This window comes from Lampris incognitus, chromosome 13, assembly GCF_029633865.1.
Source record: "Lampris incognitus isolate fLamInc1 chromosome 13, fLamInc1.hap2, whole genome shotgun sequence".
In the NCBI taxonomy this organism is placed as follows: domain Eukaryota; kingdom Metazoa; phylum Chordata; class Actinopteri; order Lampriformes; family Lampridae; genus Lampris; species Lampris incognitus.
In genome coordinates, this window is record NC_079223.1 from 40,318,077 (window position 1) to 40,330,932 (window position 12,856).

The following is a 12,856-nucleotide window of genomic DNA, read 5'->3' on the forward strand; positions in this document are numbered from 1 at the left end:
TCTCCTCGGTCAGAGTAAGCTGTCTTTCAAAGATAACTTCTCCCTGCACATATTAAACAAGAAGTAATCCAGAAATGTGTCGCACTTTGCTGTAGAGACATTCAGCCGTATGACTTCGTCGCTGGGAAAGGCTTTGTTGACATAGTTCAAGACGTTGTTAATGTAGACACTAAATATGGCAAATTTGATGAAAAATATGTCTGTGAATGTTCTCATTCATCCAGGTTATGGTTATCCAAAGGAGTTGAATCAAGTGCAACTGGACTTGGTATATATCCGTGAAGACGTTTCGCCTCTCATCCAAGAGGCTTCCTCAGTTCGTGTCTTTCTGACTAGACCATGCTAGTCTGACTGGCTGGTGATGATGAAAAAGATGTTTTGCCTCACCCAACCACTGTACCCAGACATGTGGAGGGGAGCGCTCAGGCACTGCAGGCATCAGTGGAAACGGAGATAAAGCCCATCATCGAAATATGGATGTGCCATCACAACAGACTGAGGATTACCACAAAACATCATTCATATCCAGCACCATCCATTACACAAACAACGATTTCGGTCTCGTTTCAAGGGTGTCGTTTGTGGCTCTCTTTGAAGATGGTGTGTCAAAAACAGGGGAGAACATCAGGAACCTCCTGTTTGGGAAACTCCGTGCGTTTGGAATAGACGCGTCACTGCTAGTTGACCGTGTTGTGTTTGTCACTGAACGTGGAGCCAACATAGTTGCTGCCCTTATTTATTTTTTATTTATTTTATTTTTTATCAGCTGAATAAAAAACTGTTGCAAAGCAGTCGATTCGTTTTTCGGCTGCGTTTAATGGTGCAATATTTTTGATAGTACATCAACGGGTCATGTATGAATGCAGAGGAGAACAGAATAGAGTAGCGCTACTCCAGATCAGTGTGTTAAAAGACACAGGGAAATGTAAAACAACCTCAGCAAAACCAATAACACAGGTTCTAAAATAATAAGTCAAATAAAGAGTTTAATTTTGCTCTAGAATAGGTGTACTTATTGCACTGGAAGATCTATAATTATGCACTAGTATCAATGTAATTATGCACTAGTATCAAAGTATCCCTTTATTAATAGTACACAGTAAAATAATGTGTTTCCCTGCGGGACGGGAGAAGACACAAAATCAATTGAATTCTATCGTGCGGGCCTGAATGGTCAGAATGTTTGCGGGAGTGGACAAGCACATTGCGGGAGCGGGCAGGTGTCTAACATGCACATTGCGGGTGCAGGCGGTAATGGTCAGAAATCCAGCGGGAGCAGGATTAAGAAAACAGTGCCACACAGGGCTCTAATACGCAGGAGTAGCTATCTTTCATATGCCGCTTGAGTAAATATCTTAAGAGGAAGTCATCAGTTTAACACACACCTGCTGGTACTTCCTGAGCTCAGCTTTAATGGGCACAGGAATCTTGTAGTTCTCCAACTTCCTGCCATCTAGTAGCTGCTCCAAGAAATGGCGTTCTCGAGCCTTTTGGCGAATTAAATCAGCAGACATGGCTGGAGGATCAGGTATACCTGCCTGAGAGGAAAACAAGTAATAGCGTTTAAGTAATTAAGTCATCACAGCCAGTCACAGACTATGAACGTATCAGTATATCTGAACATGACATTAAGCTGCCAGGGTACTGTGGTTCATCATTTTGGCTAAGGTGAGAATGTAAGGGTAACTACTGACCAAGACATCAAAACTCAATGACAATCTAAAGTATCAGCCCTAGGGTTGGACGACATTTACCGAATTGTCATATGACAATGTCCACAGTGACACATCGCGATGGACGATGTCGTTGTTTGGGAGGGGGGTAAGATGGTAGTGGTCGATGACTGTCAGCCATCGGCAATGATAGGCACAACCCTAACCAGCCCAACAAAAACATCTTACTGCGGAATATTAAAGATCTAAAATTAAAACCCTCCGGTAGACGAAGGCCAAGGCCAATTGAGTAGTTGAGCCTGTTTGCAAAAACAGCACCATGTACACTACACTGGGCAATGAGGGAAAGCACATGCTGACTTGAATTACACCGATTTCTGCTTTTGTTTTTTGCTAGTTTTTCAGTATACCTTGCCATTATTGATAAGCATGTTCAACAAAATGGACTGCGATGTAAATTTCAGTGGGACAGGACCTGATAAAATATTCTGAGTAAAATTATGTTGGCCACATATTTTTCTATTAGTTGAAACTATCAAAGTGAGATAGATATTGGGTACAAACTAGCGATAAGACAACATTTTCTGAACCACATTTTATGTAAAAAAATAACAGTCAAATATCCAGTCCCTGGTTTTTATATCTCTCAGTTTGGTCTTTGGTTCTGTGGGGTGTTGGGTGGTCCTACCTCCAGGGGTAACAGTCGGATCAGTGTAGCAAAGCACTGTGTGGCCATGAAGCGGATGCTGTCACTGGGATCACTCATGCGGCCCAACACTGGTACAACCAGCAGCACAATGTAGGGCACAATGTCCACATCCAGCTGTTCCATAACACCTACACAGATCCGAGTCAAGGACAGTAACATACAGAACTAAAAACAACAAGTAGACATTTCAGTCTAAACAAATATACAATGCCAAGCATACCTTTTTAGCACAGGGTTCCCAATAGGGGGCTGTACAGTGCGAGCACTTGACTCGCATTTGCCCCTAAAATAGATGTGTGAACTGGAAAAATCACTTATGAGCAGTGTTCGAGTAAAGATTACAACCTACTGTAGTCAGTCAGGGACGGACGCGTTTAAGAAATATCGCAATGACATCGCTAAAAATTAAGCCCATAGGCATCTGGATAGCATAGCAGTCTATTCCGTTGCCTATCAACACAGGGATCACCGGTTTGAATCCCCGTGTTACCTCCGGCTTGGTCAGGCGTCCTTACAGATACAATTGGCTGTGTCTGCCTGGTGGGAAGCTGGATATGGGCATGTGCCCTGGTTGTCGCACTAGTGCCTCTTTTGGTCGGTCGGGGCGCCTGTTCGGGGCTGGGGGGGGGAATTGGGAGAATAGCGTGATCTGGTAGCGTGGTAGTCTGCAGCCCTCCCCAGATTGGCAGAGGGGGTGGAGGAGCCATCAGGACGGCTCAGAAAAGTGGGGTAATTGGCCAAGTACAATGGGAGGGGGGGATTAATTTTTATTTTAAGCGAAAAAGAGACAAGGAGACAGAGGAATCTGGTGAGGGGGATTTGCAAAGTTCAACTAACAAGGCTTCGCAAGGTTTAACTGAGGCGGCTAATGTTAACATGGTTAAGTTTGAGTCCACTCCTGCCATGGACCGCTGGCTGAGCGTGCCAGACGGCCAACATACAAAAGCAGCCGGACAACAGATATCCTTTGCGTCCAGTAGGCATGGGCCAAGTGTGATTTTGGTGGTATGTGCTATTGCACAGATGTGTCCCTTAGTACATGCACACAAGCGTGTACACACACACACACACACACACACACACACACACACACACACACACACACACAGTGGGGGGGGGGCTGTATTGCAGATCCAATACATCTGTTAAAATGCAGTGTCAATATTTTAATAACCTTTTCAATGTTTCAAAAAGTTGTTTCAGTACTTCGTTAAAAAAACATTTAAAGGTTTTAAAAAGCTCTTGCAATATTTTATTTAACAAGCTGTGTTTCAACACAGTGTTTTAAAAAGCTATGTAAATGTTGTTTTCAATATGGCACCCCCCAGGGATGTGTGCTCTCCCCTCTACATAAATGACTGCACCTCAGGTGACCCGCCTGTTAAACTCCTGAAGTTTGCGGATGACAAAACCATCATTGGCCTTATCTGGGATGGTGACGAGTCCGCATATAGATGGGAGGTTGATCAGCTGGCCCTCTGGTGCAGCCACAACAACCTGGAGCTGAACACACTCAAAACTGTGGAGAGGACAATGGACTTCAGGAGGAGTCCCCTGACACTACTCCCCCACCCCCACCATACACAATAGCACGGTGTCTGCAGTGAAAACCTACAGATTTCTGGGTTCGACAATCTCCCAGGACCTAAGGTGGGCATCCAACAGGGACACCATCATCAAAAAGGCCCAGCAGAGGATGTACTTTCTCCACCAGCTCAGGGAGTTCAACCTGTCTCAGGAACTGCTGATTCAGTTCTACACCACAATAATCCAGTCTGTCCATTACTGTCCATCACTGTCTGGTTTGTATCAGTCACCAAACAGGACAGGAACAGACTACAACAGACACTTAGGTCTGCAGAGAAAATCATTGGTGCCAACCTGCCCCCCCATTCAGGACTTATACACCTCCAGACTCGGGAAACGGGCAGGCAACATCACTGCAGACCCATCACACCCTGGTTAAAACCTGTTCCAATTCCTCCCCTCTAGTAGGCGCTACGGAGCACTGTACCCCAAAACGACCAGATATAAAAACAGTTTCTTTCCGCGGGCTGTCATTCAAATTAACTAAGGTTAACACTGTCTAATAAATACAACCATTTTGTATATACTATACCGTACACTGTATGTATACTGGTACGCTGTCATGTACATCTACCTCAGCCATGTATGCAAGTAACCTGCTAATATCTATTTCAGCATCTCTGACATTCTCTGCACCACTGCACTTTATCGCCTCTTATTTCGCCTGTACAAGTCAGTCCTTGTATACGTATATATCTCGAGATTGTTGTGTTGTTATTCAATGTTAAGTCCATAGACAGCCACGAAACTGGAGTCAGTCCATGTATGTGCAAACCTACATGACCAATAAACATCATGATTATGATTCTGAATAGTTTAAGGCCCATGTCTATTGTCAAAAAAGGCCAGTTTTCCTTATTCGGTTTCATTTACGTTAGTCAGTTTCCTGTTAATTATCACAGAGGTCAGTTGTCGACCATGGTCATCCATTCGCGTGACTGTACACTCAGCAGCTGGTACATGTAACTTCTCATCCTGACCATAGGAAAACCAACTAGAAATATCCCAGTGTTGTGCGTGCAAAAAACCGTGTTCAATTCTTGTCGTTTGTGCGTAATGTGACTGCAGCTCTATGTTGTGTGAGATACGAGATTCGTTATTAGTGATAACCATGCAGTTGCTAGCTTGCTGCTGATGTTGCCGCTGTTGTATGTTGATCGTATGTGTACCAGTTTGACTGTGAGCGTTATGTGTAAATGGGTGGTAATCACTGCGTATGTTCTGTTAAGTGAAGTGTTGGTTTACTAGTGCTGCCTAGCTCCCGTTAAGTTGACTGTAGCATGTCACACTGTTTATTAATATTGAATCTTGTGTGGTAGCGTCTAAACTTTTCTACCGCAATGCATCCCCTCATACACAGTTGATATTTGATACCAGGGAGATTGAGATTCCCTATTTTTTTTCCTGCCCCAATTGTATTTGGCCAATTACCCCACTCTTCCGAGCCGTCCCAGTCGCTGCTCCGCCCCCTCTGCCGATCCGGGGAGGGCTACAGACTACCACATGCCTCCTCCGATACATGTGGAGTGTGGAGTTGCCAGCCGCTTTTCACCTGACAGTGAGGAGTTTCACCAGGGGATGTTTCACGTGGGAGGATCACGCTACTCCCCCCAGTTCCCCCTCCCCCGAATAGGCACCCCGACCGACCAGAGGAGGCGCTAGTGCAGCGACCAGGACATATACCCACATCTGGCCTCCTACCAACAGACACGGCCAATTGTGCCTGTAGGGATGCCTGACCAGGCCGGAGGTAACACGGGGATTCCCTATTTTGTACATTCTCTGTTTTGTGTTAACAGCCTTAATTTAGAGATGCTGTGATTATGTGCATATTCATAGATATATGTATGCATTTCTACATGTGTATACAATATTCCACAAGGTTTATTATCTTTATTTCGGCACCACACTATTGCACTTTGGAAACTACCAGTGGGTGTGTTGGAAGTATTGTATGTGGTGAGGAGCTCGACTATACAGTTCTGAACTCTGACTCCAGCTCTCTGTCTCTTACTGGATGCCCTGTAGCGTGTTTGAATCTTGTAATCAACTATAGTTATAATAAGGGGTGAGAGCTTCCAAAAGGCTGACCTATAGATACTGGGGTCTTCCACTGGTTTTCACATCATAATTGCATACAAGGAGAAGGGGGAGACACACACACACACACACACACACACACACACACACACACACAAATATGTATGTAATCAATTGTTTGTTAATAAACTGTTACTTGAACATTTTTCACTGTGCTCCTCCATTTCTTGGGTAAAAAAGCTAGCATAGAGCCCTGCTCACACCAAAATCTTGGCATTCTCTTGGATTTCAAATCCCGGGATTGTTAATAAACCCCCCTTTTACACCGCAGAGTTGATTCTAGCTTTTCCTCGGAAGCCCTCTTTGACATACAACCAGCAAATCCCATGATCCACCTACATAACATCAGCTCTGTTTATCTTGAGCTTGGAAAAGAAGAAAAAAAAGGGGGGGTGGGCCAGATTATTCTGACATGTTGTTATTTTGCATACATTGTCAATATCTGCATAAACAACAGTTGCTTTCCGTCATTGTTATCAGTTTCACACTGATAGGAGGAGCAGAATGCGAAGCAGAAAGTGTCAGAATGCAGATATGTCTTTTAACTGGCTGCATATTTGAGTGGCGTGTCAAACATACGAAAGCTGGGATTCGGAGACCCTTTCACACCCGCAAGTTTCCAGGAAAATGTTGCACCAATGCCTTGGATGCTTTTCGTGAAAGGGATATCAGTCCTTGGGTACATAGTACAGCAAAGGTAATCCCAGTAAAAACCCAGGATTTGATTTTGGTGTAAAAGGGATATAACTGGGCAGTGACAATGCCTCATCTGGCCTACTGCATCAGATCTGAGTTATTCATTTTCATGTGAAGCTGATCAGGTGATGCAACCACAGATTAATGTCCAACTAAAAACAGTATGGTATTCATCTGAAAAACATAACTAGGTAGCTGAAAGTATGTTTGTGAAGGATACAGGCCAAGGCCTCAATAGAGCCCTCCTGTTTGGTGCTGTCTTCAATTGCAGCCAACCAGGGCAGCACACGCTCAAGGAACTGGTTCATGGTCTCCAGTGTCGCAATCTTACTAAGCACACCCACGCAGCGGGCCGCCATGTGTCGCACCGCCGTGTAGGGATGCTGCAGGCAGGTGAACAGGTGGGGCAGGTGTTCCAGCAGCTGAATGGCGCAAAACAATAGGGAGCTGTTCAACAAAATGACATCCTTCACCTGCAAATGTCTAAATGGTTTCAAATCTAAAAGAACACATTTTAAATGAGACCCAACTTAGCCAGGAAGTCATAGGTTTGCAGGCAAAAATGGAAGCTCAACACAAGATTCCTGCTAGCTGGAACGGTTACAGGCATGCTCCCTCTCATCTATTTCCCTTCATGCAACTCATCATGACCATCTCCACTTTCATGGCTCAACTTTTGTCAGAGGGTGGGTGGTAAATCTCACCAAAGGTTTGAGTTCCAGAGCCATGGCTCCTGCTGTGACCTCAAGTACTTGGAGAGAGTTGACAAGTTCCTGAGCCTCCGTATCTCCCCTCTCAAGCTGCACCTGCCCATCTGGATGATATTAAATGGTTGTAAGGGACATAATGAAAAAACGCACTGCACAAGACACATTAATAGATTATTACCAAGTTTAATGAAAAAATTCCATGCAGGCAGGTTATGAAAACAAATGGATGTTTGTGGTACTACAAAAGCAATAACCTGCTCTGGAAGATTTAACAGGGGAAACCAGACATGTTGAGAACAGCAAATATTATTGCTTTGGAAAACATTTGGCGCATGCACAGCACCAAACATTTTTTTCACAACCAATTTGAGAGACTATAGTGTGGAAATACTGAGTATTACGCTGGCTGTAATAAATCCTTTGCAACTGTAGGAAGTTGCTATCACCAGCATGTCCAAATATTGACAACTGATCAGAAATGGGCATTCAATGTAAATGTCTTACCAATGCATTGGTTGTCATTTACAGCTTTTCTCAGTGGCCCCACCATATTATCCCACAGATAGGGCAGGGACGTGATGAGATCAGCACCAAAGTGCCTGGCAATTGTCATCAGGGAGAATTCTGCCCCTCGTCGCTGAACAAGGCATGGCTTCTTACTCTGAAACGCAAGCAATTCATCAAGCAATGAAGGCAAAAAGAAAAAGCACAATGTTTTTGTTGACTATGCAGGTCTATAATAAAATAATGGTATTTCTCTCATACACAAGTCCAAACCTCATCGTTATCCATGTTGAGTGTGCTGCCTGGAGGAAGCTCTGTAGCGGGCGTCTTTGGGGTTTTTGGAGCAGGACCTCTCTTACTGGTGATGGCAAACGCTGCCCTCTGGTGACGGTAAAGGGTGATGATTCCTTTAGTTTTGTTGACCATATGGTGCATGCAATCTTTCTCTGACCCACCAGCTAAAAGTACAAGGATAAGAGAGAAAAAAAGGGGTAGGTGGGGTGTAAGGGATAGGGTGCATCAGAGGCTTACATTTTCTGCAACAACCACCTGAACAACATGAACAGTTATTAAGAGAAATAAGTCAGCTACAAGTCTAAAATGTCCTTGCAAAAAGCACAGTATGAAATTTTGGTTACAAATAAAAATTCAATAAAATGCATATTTGCAAACTTCAACAGTCTCTACCTTTGACAGTCTCTTGTGTTGGTGGAACGGGGCAAGCAGAGGAAGGGGTGACTACTGGATCCACACATGCCGAGGCACAGAGGTTTTTGATAATCTTGAGGTTGGGGCATGGCGAGCGGCTGGCACATTGCTGCAGCAGTTTGGCCAAAAAAGATGCTGCGTATCCCTGAACCAGGGTGTTCTCCTCCCTCTTCACCGCTTCCATCAGTGGCCTCACCACTGGATTGAGTTTATCGGGCAGTACCTGCAGGTTGATCACCGCACAGGCTGCGAACATGTGAACGCGCAAGTGGAGCTGCTGCCATTCCGCACTGGTCTCCGCTACTGTGGACTGGGCCTGCTGTTGTTTGCCGTCCAGTGCCTGCCACTGTTTCGACTTCACATTCAGACTCGCTGTCGACTCGGTGAAGATAGTGGTTACCTAGGGAACAGATGCAGGAGGGTGTGAGGGACAGTCTGGTGATTGCAGCAGGAGTGTTCTTTAATCACAGAGAGCAATATCCATTCACTTCTGGAGCAAGAGAAAACCATCTGGGTGAAATGTGATCAGCAGTGTTATTGATTCAGGAAATGGATGAGATGCAGAATGAGGGAGGAAAAAAAGAAAAATCAAACAAGCAGGAAAAAAAAACCCAAATGCATAACTGCATTTGAATTGGAATGGTGGAATAGACAATTAACATTGTAATGTGGATTTATTTTGACTCGTTTACATAAAAAAGGCAATTCAGGCTAAGATTAGCTTTCTTTGAATGGCATGTGGTGAGGTCGTACAGCAGAGTCCTGGCTAAGGGATATTCTCAGAGGCTGCTTCTCCATTGAGGACAAACATGACAGCCTGCCAAAAAAGGCCTTGAAACTTCAGTCTTTTGTTTACTAGCCACAACTAGAAATGGGTTAAAAATAAATTTTTATTAGCCTCCCAATCTAGTTTTACCTGCCCAGGAAGATTCAATACTAACAACTTTTCTCAATTAAATCTTCATCCCAGATGATGCTTAGTCATTACTGAAGAGCTGAATCTCAGTCAGAGAAGCACATTTCCGAACATGGTGTATACATATCTTCCCAAACATGTCACACAGACACAAATCACAACAATACCATATAGACAACACAAAGGCACTATGGTAACCCTGGTTCTGTCCTGATTCTAGCTTACTGAGTTGAAGGTTGCCACAAGCTTGGAAAAAAAGTGCCAAATGTAAAAATTAGTGACATATGCTCAGAACCCTTCGTACATCCCAGTATTAAAGAGCTTGTTGAGGGCATTACCATCGAATGGTGTTCGTGCGTCTCATTTTTGTGCATGTGGCAGGTCTTACCAGCTCGTTGGCTTGATCAATGGTGAAAACACTACAGTTGAGGCGGTCTCGAAGGTCTATTTGGGCATCAGCCAACAGAGCAATGAGCTGCTTGCACTCGTTCTGCATACGGGTGAACGGGATGGCGATCTCATCATAGTACAACTGCTCTGACAGGATGGCCAACAGACGAGGCTGCACCATTGCCGACACCACCTGACACTCCTGACAGAAAACGACACAAGCAATGGGCCTACAAAAATAGAATTTAGCCACTCAAAGCCTGATAGTCATGATCACTATGATAAAAACAGAATAAACCCACTTTAATGTAAATTATTCCACATTATCCTAGATTAGCCACAAATATGGTGACCTGGCTTTAACTTTTCACCTTCTGCATTGCTGCCCACTCACAAAGTACCAAGGCCACAGCAATGCGCTGCAGGGCAGATTTGGAGTTGAGATGGAAGAGCAGAAGTTGGCCCAAAGACTCTGCCGGTCGAATTTCCTGAGAAGCTGAGTTGAGCTGAGGGTCACAGATACACCTACAAAGAGCCCCCAGTAACCTGGTTGGCAGGCAGATGAAGGCAACACTGTCAGAAGGATTGAACATATCTACAATGGCTCGTCATTAATACCATCTTTCTACAGTTGATTAACTTGTTTTTATTGATGTTAAGCATTGTATATCACCAATTAAAGAGCCCCTGCAATCGTCACAAATTCCATTTTCAAAGCATACCTAGCATCTGAAAAGTCAATGTGTGATAGTACCGTCAGTGTCACAAAACCCCTCCCCTACCTGCCTGCGTTTAGGGTGAAACCCAACTTTGTGATATGTCCTGGCATGCTCCTCCTGTCCTCTGCTCTCTGAATCATCCCAGTGGCAGCTGCTCAAACCACTGCCCTAACCCTAATCACTACCTGCTCTTAACCCTAAACTTAGTTGCCACCATCGCTATATGAAAATCAACTTTTGCAAATGCATTCCATCACATTTAAGTGGTTTTATTTTTATGTCGCTTGATGAGAATATGAATCAGCAGTCCTCACAAAAGACACCACCAGAGAAGTAACAGCACACTTCAACACTTTGGGCTATATTTCAACAAGCTAAGCGCACGGGTTAAAGTGCATGGCGCAAGTGCACTTAGGGTGTGTCCAAATCCACTTTTGCTAGTTTAATGGCGGATAATCTGAGCACAAAGTAAGGCACATGGTTCAAAGGGGTTGTACTTAGACTTAATTAACCATAGGTGTGTTTTAGGTATAGCATGAAATAAACCAATCAGAGAGCCATCTCCCATCCCCTTTAAAACCCAGGTGGCGCTTGCACCTTGGCAGATGGCCATTCACCCTTTGCAGACACGTCACAATTATCACGTGACGAGGGAGACTGCGCCATGACGGACGGCAGTAAATGATAGACCGGGAAATTCAAAAGTGAAAAAAAAAATATTGCGACGGATGAGTAGCTATTATAGTTTAAATTTAGGTGATGGCTACCAATAGACAGAGTAATGTTGTGGAGTTGTCCTGTGAAGTGAGTCACCTTGAAGGACGGCACAAAGAGCGATATGTGGAGAAGCTAGCGTTATCAGGGTTAGCTACCGACCCGTACCTTCTTCCTACCGATGTGTTCACGGATCTAGCAAAATCGTCCAGTCTGCCCGAGTTCAATCCACACGATCTGTACCACTATGTTACCAATGGAGTGTCCCCATACACAGGTGCTGACCTAAAAGCATACAAAAGTCTGGATGCCTACCAGTTCTTTGTAGCTGGTTGGGTTACAGAATCGCGGTGCTACGCTCACAGCAGGGGGATGTACCTCATGATGGCAAAGGTAAGACATAGCTAGCCAGCTGTGTATGTTTTTAACCTGTTTCCCCTAGGATGCCATCAAAACTCAAATCGACTGTAACCAAAAGCAGCTCATACTTTCCTTGCCATTTCATAGTAGGTTACACAGTCTTGCCATCTAGCTAGCATTTGGGTCATTCCATAGAAAGTGTTAAGTTTGAGTCCACAACATTCAAAGGGGACAAGGAGGCATAATAAAACTGTCAGTATTGTTTTCAGTGTCTGAAGCCACTGATTCAAGTGTACTGGTTAGCATGAAGCAAAATACAATTAAATAATAAATATACAATTTGTATATTTTTAGCTGTTTTTGTTAAATTTTAATCATTTTCTCATGTCTACTCTGACCATTTGTCACATTCATGTAAGGTAACACTTAAAAAAATATCACATAAATCTCAGACTTTTATTGTTCTTATGAGCAAAAATACTTCCCTCTTCATACGAAATGTGTTAATTAAATTAAAAATGCATAATATATGGTTAAAATATATCCAATATATATATTTTATGAGGTACTTCCCCCTGCTGTGAGTGTAGCACCGCGATTCTATAACCCAACCAGCTACAAAGAACTGGTAAGCATCCAGACTTTTGTATGCTTTTAGGTCAGCACCTGTGTGTGGGGACACTCCGTTGGTAACATAGTGGTACAGATCGTGTGGCTTGAACTCGGGCAGAACTCGGTCGGTAGCTAACCCTGCTATCGCTAGCTTCTCCACATATCGCTCTTTGTGCCATCCTACAAGGTGACTCACTTCACAGGACAACTCCACAACATTACTCTGACTATTGGTAGCCATCACCTAAATTTAAACTATAATAGCTACTCATCCGTCACAATATTTTGTTAGTTTTTGTTGTTCGCTTTTGAATTTCCCGGTCTATCACTTCCTGCCGTCCGTTATGGCGTTCATATTCCCCGCAAGTGGGACGTGACGTCACATGCAAAGGGTCAATTATAATGGTGGATTTTTTTTTAAATATCACACGTTGTGCACCTGCCTATGTAGGCACATA

General features: G+C 43.9%; 1 protein-coding gene across 1 annotated transcript in view; it reads right to left on the bottom strand.

Moving 5' to 3' along the window:
• Nucleotides 1-12,856, bottom strand: part of btaf1 (BTAF1 RNA polymerase II, B-TFIID transcription factor-associated) — a 50,998-nt gene that overhangs the window by 11,819 nt on the left and 26,323 nt on the right. The window contains exons 18-26 of the mRNA XM_056291608.1: nucleotides 10,365-10,539; nucleotides 9,992-10,195; nucleotides 8,667-9,087; nucleotides 8,253-8,437; nucleotides 7,980-8,136; nucleotides 7,470-7,579; nucleotides 6,986-7,187; nucleotides 2,362-2,510; nucleotides 1,386-1,538 (exon numbers count right to left, since the gene is read on the bottom strand). Of these exons, the coding sequence (XP_056147583.1) occupies nucleotides 1,386-1,538; nucleotides 2,362-2,510; nucleotides 6,986-7,187; nucleotides 7,470-7,579; nucleotides 7,980-8,136; nucleotides 8,253-8,437; nucleotides 8,667-9,087; nucleotides 9,992-10,195; nucleotides 10,365-10,539 (1,756 nt within the window). The remainder of the gene's footprint in view (nucleotides 1-1,385; nucleotides 1,539-2,361; nucleotides 2,511-6,985; nucleotides 7,188-7,469; nucleotides 7,580-7,979; nucleotides 8,137-8,252; nucleotides 8,438-8,666; nucleotides 9,088-9,991; nucleotides 10,196-10,364; nucleotides 10,540-12,856) is intronic.